Raw genomic sequence first — 10,582 nt, 5'->3', positions numbered from 1 at the left:
ATCGATTGTGATAATTCGAACATTTTTTAATCACTCCTGACAATGGTAAACAGTGGCTTTAAAAGATGTTTGGTCTCATTTATACCGGCCAAGAAGAAAAATAACCCAGTCATGAATGTCACTAATGTCAAAATTGCTTTGTGATCTCGCAGTTGCTGTGTGACTTACATTTCACAAAAATGACCGTAAAAAAGAGCGCCTGATGTCACAATTGTTTTGTGATGTGGCGATTCCTTTGTGACATCGTTTCACAAATAGTGCATTATTTGAAACTTATTGTCATATTTTCCAAATAATATGCCTTGAAGTGTCAATTACCCCAACATTCTGAAAGAGTATTTATGTTGAAAATACATAATCACAGTCACATAAAGCTCATTCAGCCAATCACTAAAGCGTGCAAGGATACATTTTTTTAATTAAAAAGAATGGGGCTTATAACATTTTAGATAAAAAAATTCTATCCTCTAGTGATTGGATGAAAGAGCTTCACGTGTTTATAGGTATTTCCAGCTATGAAAGAAAGTTGGCATGTTTGACACTGCATGGTGTGCTACATGTGTATTGTATTTGCAAAATGACGTCAACTCTATGCCGACATTTTGCAAAATGATGTCAAAAAGCAATTCTAAAATTGTGGGCAGCTTTGTACCGTAACTCCTGTGAAATGTAACAATTTTAACAAACAATTGTGACATCACAAAGCAAATCTGATATCGCGCACTGCACCGCGTCATATCACTCCTGTGAAAATGAAACAATACTAGTATTTCTAACAAGACAATTGTGACGGCACAAAGCAATTTTGACAGTGCGCACTGCTTCATACCGTCGTCACTCTGTGAAATGTATCAATTTATAACAATACAATTGTGATGTCATAAAGCAATTCTGACATTTGGCATTGCTTCACTCTAAAATGTAAAATTTCATCACCTCGGCGTTCTTCTTCTGATTAAGTCTGCCTCCTTCAATAGGCTGAAGATTCTTGCAGACTATGCTGTTTACATTATAATACAGTTTATTTACAGATATCTACAAGTACATAACAAATTTGAAGAAAATAACTAGCCACTGTGATCAACCGTTAGTCGGTTACGGAATGATCCTATAGATAGCGCTGAAACAATTTCTGACGACAGGGAATTCCAGCTCTTTACAGTTCAGCTCAGTTCTTGGAATGAACGAATGACGATGCGATTCAGTTCTCGAGTATGGTACCTGATAGGAATGTGGTTTCGCGGCTCTCGTCCATATTGAGTAACCTGTTTGATGCTATAGTCCTGTGCTGAAAAATGAGTAAGATCATTGTGTATTTTGTACATCATGATTAGCCTGTCATTTTTCTCTGCGCTGTTCCAGAGTGGTCCAATCAGGGAGGTTCTTGCAGCATTTTGGTGACATTTGAGGTGTTATGGTAGCGATTCAAATTGAATCTCGCAGCTCTTCTCTGGACCATTTCCACTTTGTGGATGAGGTTCTTGGAAGATAGGTCCCAACGTTTTGTAAGCTGTGGCGTTGGTTTGTCAGTTTGCAAAATAACTCAAAAGTTGTGTCTACGGATTAAAATCAAACTTGCATAAAAGATCGATATTGACACAAAGAACACCTCATTCAATTTTGGTAGTGATCCGGGAATTTTTGTGGATTTTTTGAAGGGTTTTTCATCTTTTAGCATAAAATGTAAGGTCCAGGAACTTGGGGTTCACGCTGGGCGTACTGGAGGTTTACGTACGCGCACTAAAGCGCGCGCTCTGCTCGGGCAAGGCGCCGTGCAATGACGCAAACAAAAGGCTTCTATTTTGGGAAATTGCATGCGTGTAAGGGTGGAAATGAGTTGTTGGCTTGGCGGAGGTATGTGCTCTCCGAGTGCTTTTCTAGTTGTGATATTTTTCACAACGCAGTTTTTCTCCTTCTGGTTATCAAGTCTGCCTCCTTCAATAAGCTGAAGATTCTTACAGCTCTGACATCGTGCACTGCTTCGTCCCTTCACAACATCGCATCCAACACACTGTACGACTTCTCGCTTCGCATTTCCCCCATTTCCACTTCTTTTGTTTATCTTTTTTTCAAGTTTGAATGCAAAATATAAAACAATTAATGTACTTTGCGTAATTTCGAGTTTCTTGTTCAAACAATAGGCCTCGGTGCCTCCAAAAGAACTATTCACTTCGGGACTGCGCCCCTCAGTGAAAACACTAGTTCTTTTGGAGTCACCTCTGCCCATAGTTTTAACCAGAAACCTTCAAAGAAAAGTAAATTTGTATACTGTAGCAGTTGCAGTTGCACACTGAATAAAGGAAACAGAAGATGATAAAAAAAAAGATGACGATCATTTTGATGATAGCTGTGATGATGACGGGAGGAGCTATGAAAACAGAGGAGAAGCGTCCACTCGAAAGTCATTTCTAGGTATGTTTTTGTTTTACACAGACAGCCATAATGTCCCTTGAGATGGTTGTTCATTACAATAGACAATATCAGAAAGAGAAAAAAGGAGAAAGAGATAACTGTAAACGAAGATATATATATATATATATATATATATATATATATATATATATTATATATAATCTTCTTCTTCCCATCTCTCATCTCTTCAAATTGAAAAACTAGCCAATGTGTAAGAATGTGTGTTTACACATTTGGAGACAATTACTTCCTGGAACTATTTTTTTAAAATTTTAACTATCATATCACAAGCGGTGCACCCATGAAATTTAAGCTGAATTATGTATTTATTTTGGAGCAAGTGCCATGAGCGCCTGACTTGGCGGATATCGGCGCTATACAAGACTTCATTATTGTTATTATTATTATTATTATTATTATACATATAATTTATATCACATATATATAATATATATATATATATATAATATATATATATATATATATATATATATATATATATATATATATATATATAATTTATATTACGTACAATGTATGGTCGAGCAGTGCCGTATCAGTGTGCCGTATAGACAAAAAGCGCCCTCACAAGGGAGATGCGCAATAGAAGTTCTGAAAAATTACAATTAAAGGACCAACTTGGGTTGTTGATAACTTCCGTCTTTTAACCCTGTGTGCTCCGAGTGTCGATTGGCACAAAAATGGTGTGGTGGCTTTAAAGTCAGACAACTAGGCCTACCCCCCCCCCCCCCCCCCAGGGTGGTATAGTATTAGTTTAGGTGAGGATTCAACTTTTAACTTTTTTTTTTTTTTTGCGAGATACTCATCTTATGGAAGCCACTTCGATTGTTAACGAGCATACAATTCTAAGAGGAATTCAAAGTTTATTTGATGAAAATTGGTTTTGAAATGGCTAAATAAAAGATAGGTCCAACCATTGACTAGGATCACTTTGTTTTGGATATCTCAGCCTCCTCATTAAAAAAAAAAAAAAAAAAAATGTTGGAAACCTGAAGCCCCATGGCAACCGCGTATATACCATCCCTTTAAGATCGACAAGCCATTGAGGACAAAATTATACCAGGACAATGCTTTCAAACGTTGACATTTCACTACTTCTGAGCGACAATCCTTCCATCCTAAGTTAGTAGGGCTACTATGAATAAAGAGAAAGACAAGGGAAATAAATGTGAGTCTCTCGATTTCATTCCATTCGCATACTGCCTCAAGTGCCTTAGGTGCTCCTCCAGCTGAATACAAGTCCGTTTATTAATGACTGGGTGAAGTTAAATATATATACATTGTATATATATATATATATATATATATATATGTATATATATATATATATATATATATATGAAGAGTTTGTTCGCAAAAACCGATAAGTCCATTTTTGAAGATTCTGAATTATGCTCTCTGTCATAAAGTACAAAATAATAATAATAATAATAATAATTGACAGTGCTTATATAGCGCATAACACATAATGATAATGTCCCTATGCACTCAAAAAATGAAAAGATTAAAATAATACCTTTTAAATGATACATTGGTCACTACATAATAATAAAGGTACATTTTTGAAGTTATGGTCAAAAGAAGCAGAAATTTTCTTATTATTCTCTTTATTTTTCTTGACCTTTAATCGCAAAAATCTCCATTTGGCAAATATGGACTTATCGGTTTTTGCGAACAAACTCTTCATATATATATATATATATATATATATGTATGTATGTATATATACATGCATATGATAATTTTACAGAGTAACCGAAATCACATTATTATTGTGTCACCAAAGCAAAACTATATAGCCCTAGGAAATTTATCAGGCAGATCATTCAAAATCATGCAGTCAAATGAGTCTAACTTTTGTCTAATGCAGTACCAGAGAGGAAAAAAAAGCTGAGCATAGGAAAGTGAAGAAGAAAGGGAAAATAAAGCCAAAAGAAGCAGGCAAAAAAGAAAAGAAAAGAAAAATCTGCAAATTCCAGCACCCTGCTACAAATGTATGCTTTTCAACGTTTATTACAATGAGAAAAGTGAAGTCAAACATGCAGAACAGTGAAAACAAATGATAACAGTCTGGCAAAAGAAAAAAAAAAGTTGTGGAATGTTAGTTAGTTTGCTTGTTTTGTTTTGTGTGTGTGTGTGTGTGTGTTTTTGGCAGAACTTTTCAATAGGTCACTTTATTCATTAGGCCTACATCCATTACAAATTTCCCACCCAGTTTTCCAATCGGTTTTTTTTTTTTTTTGTCCCGAGCTCAAAAGGATTGCTGTGTTCAGCAACTATCACTTTGTTCCCTCACAAACCCATTTTCAAATCATGCTCTGTGAATATTTCCCCTGAATTTATGTCATCACAAGAAATTTGGCGAAGACTTGCATACTGCGTGAAGGCGAGAATGTCTCTTCACTTTTTGGCGCACGCGTTGGCGCAGTAGCGGCGTCATCGCTCGCCGCGTCTCGTCAGCTCTCAGCTCGAGATCTCATCAGTCGATATCAATGGAATAGTTTATAGGGGTAGATAGGTAGCGCGGGCGCGCGCGCGGCAATATTGAAATTATTGAAAATGTCAGATGTCAACATGGAGGAGAGCCAAGAAAATGGGATGGAATCTCCTGAAAGCATCGAAGATCAAGAGAAAATGGCGCAGATTGATCTGACGGAATTCGAGAAGAATAGCAGTTTCAACACCTTTGTCGAATCAACCATCCCGCAAATCTGCAAAGACGAGCCATGCTGCTTTGGGATTGACGAAGCTGGAAGGGGCCCAGTGCTTGGTAAGTCGAATGTCTATGACAGCTGCCCAATACTTCAGTCCCATCTATAGCAGTAGGTGCAGGTATAATAGGTGGTGGCTGTGACAAGCCACCACTTTACACCAGGTCTGAATTTATTAAATAAATTTATACACGTACTGTATAGATTTATGAAAGGAAAATAGTGCGAATAACAATGATGATGAATAGGAGCTAGCTTCTGTGCAGCTGTCTTATCGAGTATGATGTAATTATGACAGAGACAGAGCTCGAGCCAGCTACAAGTACAATTGTGTAGCGCTAGGCACTGACCGAAAGATCGGTCTGTATCTGTCTGTCGCGGAATGTTCCGCGGAGACTGCGTCTGGCTTCATGGATCCCCTCCGTATACAGACCGAAGTCAATGATCCCAGCTCAGTTCGGGAAACCCACTCACAAGGGGGGCCCCTCCTTATAAGTAACCCGTCCCCCTTATAAGTAACCCCCGGGGCACCCCTTATAATGCACTTGTCAATGTAATGACGCACCCCACTACCCCCGGACATGGGTGCGTCATGGTCATTTTTTGACTGACCACACGGGGTTTTTGACGCACCCCCACAGTCACTTTTTGACGGACCACACGGGGTTTTTGACGAACACCACAGTCACTTTTTCGACGGACAACACGGGGTTTTTGACGAACACCTAGGTCACTTTTTTGACGGACATCCTCGGTACATGTGACGCACCCCCGTAAATACTGAAAGGATTTTTGCATACGCTTTATTCAAGCAATTTCATTTTCTTTCGGTTCGTAAACACAATTTGTCAAAGTTTCGGCAAGTTTCCCTTACCCTGGCCCTGTAAGCACCGTACCGTCATTCACCGTACATCACTCTGCTGCTACGATATTCCGAATGTATACTAGTAGGCACGTGTGCATGAAATCCATGATCACCTGGCCATACATGACTTGTCTGCAGATGCGCTGTATGTGCGCGGCCATTTCTAGTCCGGTTGAATGCAACACATGGACGATGTACGTTCGATGAGGAATAACGAGCACGCTGCTCACTTGCGAATTGCACAGCGTTAGCGAGCGAGTCGCGCACCACGAACACTCGACTTGCCTGCTATACTGCAGGTACGCGCAGTACGCACCACACAACGGTATACCAGAAATCGTATTCGGAATTCCGTATACGATCTTTGATTTGCCTGCCTTACTATTTAGTACTGTGAGGTTGAAATCGTTATATCGCTAAACAGTCTGGCTTGAGATTGAGTATGCGTGATTTCATGAGTTTGTTGGAAAGAAAATGTGAGGAGAAAGGAGAGTCATTTGCTTGCCAGATTCGGGCAAGCATTTTTCCCTCTTAGGCCTACTCCAAAACGCTTCCCGACTTTGATTTTCACTTGCCGCGGGATCGCGCTCACTGTAAATTCACTCGCGGTACGTACGTGTATCCGGTACTGGTAGCGTGCAAAAATGCGTGCAGTTTTCCATAGCCAAGTGCATACCATGACGCACCCCTCGGTTCAGAATAATGCGTGTTATTTTCCATAGCCAAGTGACGTACCATGACGCACCCCTCGGTCAAAAATTTGACGACAATGATGGGATTTTGACGCACCTCTCGGTCAAAAATTTGACGGACATAGCTGGTAAAATGACGCACACCTGGGTCACAAATTTGACGGACCAAACGAGGAAATGACGCACCCATGTCCGGGGGTAGTGGGGTGAGTCATTACATTGACAAGTGCATAAGGAGTCTCCACGCTTTTTTGCAATGCAACGCGAAAATGAAAGGACTGCGGCAATTCGCTTGATTATGTCCATAAAGCTTCACAAGTTTCCTAGTTACTCATGAAATTTGAGCAAAATCGGTTTGAGGCATCATATCTAAAATCATGGATTTAAATGCGATGTCCAACGACCCATGCGAATGCTGAAATGCGAGTGATTACTGGCGTGAGTGTCGCCAGGCGCGGCGGCACGGCAATGCTTGAGTGCAGACGTGGCGACTGAGTACGGAGACTCTCTCGTCTGCACTCAAGCATTGCCGTGCCGCCGCGCCTGGCGACACTCACGCCAGTAATCGCTCGCATTTCAGCATTTGCATGGGTCGTTGGACATCGCATTTAAATCCATGATTTTAGATATGATGCCTCAAACCGATTTTGCTCAAATTTCGTGAGTAACTAGGAAACTTGTGAAGCTTTATGGACATAATCAAGCGAATTGCCGCAGTCCTTTCATTTTCGCGTTGCATTGCAAAAAAGCGTGGAGACTCCTTATAAGGGGTGCCCCGGGGGTTACTTATAAGGGGGACGGGGTTACTTATAAGGGGGACGGGTTACTTATAAGGAGGGGCCCCCCTTGTGAGTGGGTTTCCCGAACTGAGCTCCTGTGTGGAGCAACGCGCACAGATCAAACGTTACGATAAACCAAATTTCATACAGCTTTTTTACATTCAAACAAGTTTGACATGACATGACACATTATGCAGCAATATTTGGGATTAATTTCTCACATTGTGCAATCGAAATACAGTAACTCGGTTATAATACAGAAATTTTATCCATATCGCAACATCGCCGTTCGCTAGCAGTAAGTCGCCATTTTGAATCTGTAAACCAATCACATGCGAGGTACGTGTTTAGTAAAAAAAAAAACATGTAGAAACTACCTCGCATGTGATTGGCTAATAGATTCATACTGTATGTTTCTGCAGTTTGAACGTGACGACGCGACGGGCTGGTTGATGTGTGTTTTACGTTGAAAATTCTACCGAAATGTTGGATTATTCATTAATCTGGTGAGTGTAGAGTAAAATATCCCGTTTGCGGCAGTTTAAGCATTGTTAAGGGTTTTTCCAACTTGTAAACAAATCAGGCAAATTATTTTCAAGCATTTCGTATATCATAGACAAGATTATTCATTAACGCAATTGTTTTCATGAAAGAAATTTATCATTGACCAACGCAGTTTTTATGATTTACCAGGGCAAAACCCGGCACAATTTTCGCCGATAAGGGCGATATGCAACATAGTATTTCTTCTTGCGGCACGATGTACAATCCCTATGCAATACGCGCGTGCTCCGCGATCTTTAGCTGAACGCCTTCACATGTCTCGCGAACATTGCGTAAGCGCCAATTCCCATTGCGAAAGCACGTGAAAATAGCGGGCGCACATGCATTGGCCGCAAACAAGATCGCAATTCTGGCGGTTTTGTTGATGTCTTTCTCATGTTTTTCTGAATTTTTTCGATGGTAACATCCACTTTCCGAACAAAAATGGCGGCCCACATCGGCTCGCAAAAGTTCGATTTTATGTGAGGATATGTTTTCAAAATCCATGAGCATTGGGAAAACGACAAAAAAATCAAGTTTCTTGGACCATTATTTCTTAATTGTTATGTTAAGAAGTACCGAAAATCTTATTTTGGATGCGATATGTTGTCATTTAGGTGAGAAAATTTCACTTTCGTCGGAGATCGTGCCCATTTTATCGGTTGGTTTTTGTTGATTGTTAGTGTGTTGTGTAGTGTGCATGTAACAGTGCAATGCTGTGTTTAGCTGTATATTACCGTGTATGTTGTACCTGCCGCGAACGGCTGCATGGCCGCTTACTGACGCAGTTACTCTAGTCTATTCTTGAATAGTTGATTTAACTATACAAGCTTAAATTTGCCGACCTAGGGCCGTGAATTAGACGCAATCGAGAAGGGTGAGGTACCTCACCCAATCTTCCATAGAGACAGTGGTTAAGAATATCCACACAGCAATGGGTACTGGTACCTTCCGTCTGTCTACGGAGGACAGCGTTAATGGCAAAATATAAAAGAGTCCTCCGGACAGACGGATCTTTCTGTCTACGCTAGGCAGAGCTTGAGGAGGCATTCTGCCATGCCCATGCCATGGCATGAATGATCAATTGTAAAATTTAGTTGTGCTGATCACTGATAGGGCCTAAGTGGTATATGTGCTGATTTTTTTTTTTAAATTGAAATTCAAAACCTTTCGTTCATGGTTATGCAAGCCGTCCATTTAATTGAATTATATAGTCTATACAAGTAGATCTACTGGTATACTAAATGCCCTCCAAAATTAGACCGCCTGATACATGTAGAAACCTATATGTGCTTTTGAGCATGGGCAAACCATGGCCATGGGCATGTGCATGGCATGGGGTACGATACGGGAGGTCGAACCTTGGTGCTGGTGCCGATACTTCAACCACTTCAGTTTTATGAAAGCTGGAAGCTTGAGGTAGGTTATATAATGCTGCCAGTCTCTGATGCTATTTTAGCCTCTTACTTTCTTTTTTTTCTGACATAATATACAGGGCTTAACCCTACTATTTTGAAAACTTTTTTTCACTGTAGCTCTGATGGGCTGTTTGGGCCACTGAAATCTTCAAATCTGACATTTTAGTGGCCCAGAGAGAAATCTAGTGTCCCGAAATAAACTGAAACCTGCCATCCAGTTTTAATCTCAAGTACCGGTACCTGATTGAGCCACCAAAAGATACATGTAGCTTTTTTTTTTTTTTTTTTTTTTGGGGGGGGGGAAATTTGGTGATCAGACATCAAATTTTAATGGCCCCAGGCCACCACTAATGTTGAGCCCTGCATGTAAAAACGGTATGATGACAAAAGTCACAAGTACAACATAGATAAATTTCATATTTTATCATTTTATTGTTCATAAAAATATAACGTTCAGGAAACTAAAACCTGCAGGATGTATGGCATGCCTCTGTATTTTACCCTTTTTAGACGGCATGCTGAGTTCTATATCCAGATGATCAGATATAAAACAACCAATGCTGTTAATCCTGTTTTAAAACATCTTCACAAACTCATGAAGTCATGCACTGAATTTTCTTTGAAGAATTGACTGTCACAAAGTGGTATGCTGTTGTTTAGACTCCTTCACACATAAGAAGATATTGTCATAAGATTAGCCAGTTTTCAATTACATCGCTCTCATTGGGTTTATGTTTTAGATTTTGTGTTTTTCTTTCAGTGCACCTATGTTTGCTTCATTCTGGCCTCCTCTGATGTTTGTATTTGTTTTTTTTTTCTCCTGATCTATGATCTTATTCAGGGCCAATGGTATATGGAACCAGCTTTTGTCCTGTGTCATGGAAGAAGGAGCTCGGAGAGCTGGGTTTTGCAGGTAAACTATCAGCTGTGATCTATCCTACCAAGTAGTTACGCTACCAAGAATGTTTAGAAATACTGTAAAAGAGGATGTTTTCGCGCGAGTAATTTTTCGTGCTCTACCAAGTAAGATGAATTTTGCGTGTTTTTAATTCTGCGGAATGAAGACATTACATAGAGGTATATATAGCAGGCAAATATTTGCATGTGTTTATTTTCGTGCTAGTTATTGGTTGCACGAAAT

At 39.8% G+C, this 10,582-nt stretch overlaps 1 protein-coding gene across 1 annotated transcript in view; it reads left to right on the top strand.

Moving 5' to 3' along the window:
- The first annotated feature begins 5,007 nt into the window (after window positions 1-5,007).
- The window catches only part of LOC139719147 (ribonuclease H2 subunit A-like), a 14,653-nt gene continuing 9,078 nt past the window's right edge, over window positions 5,008-10,582 (top strand). The window contains exons 1-2 of the mRNA XM_071630581.1: window positions 5,008-5,203; window positions 10,283-10,354. Coding sequence (XP_071486682.1) covers window positions 5,008-5,203; window positions 10,283-10,354 — 268 coding nt within the window. The remainder of the gene's footprint in view (window positions 5,204-10,282; window positions 10,355-10,582) is intronic.

Source organism: Diadema antillarum, unplaced genomic scaffold (genome assembly GCF_040938485.1).
Source record: "Diadema antillarum isolate AM-2024a unplaced genomic scaffold, OU_Dant_1.0 scf00000105, whole genome shotgun sequence".
NCBI lineage: Eukaryota > Metazoa > Echinodermata > Echinoidea > Diadematoida > Diadematidae > Diadema > Diadema antillarum.
The sequence above is the reverse complement of the archived record's forward strand: the minus strand, read 5'-3'. Positions and strand labels throughout refer to the sequence as shown.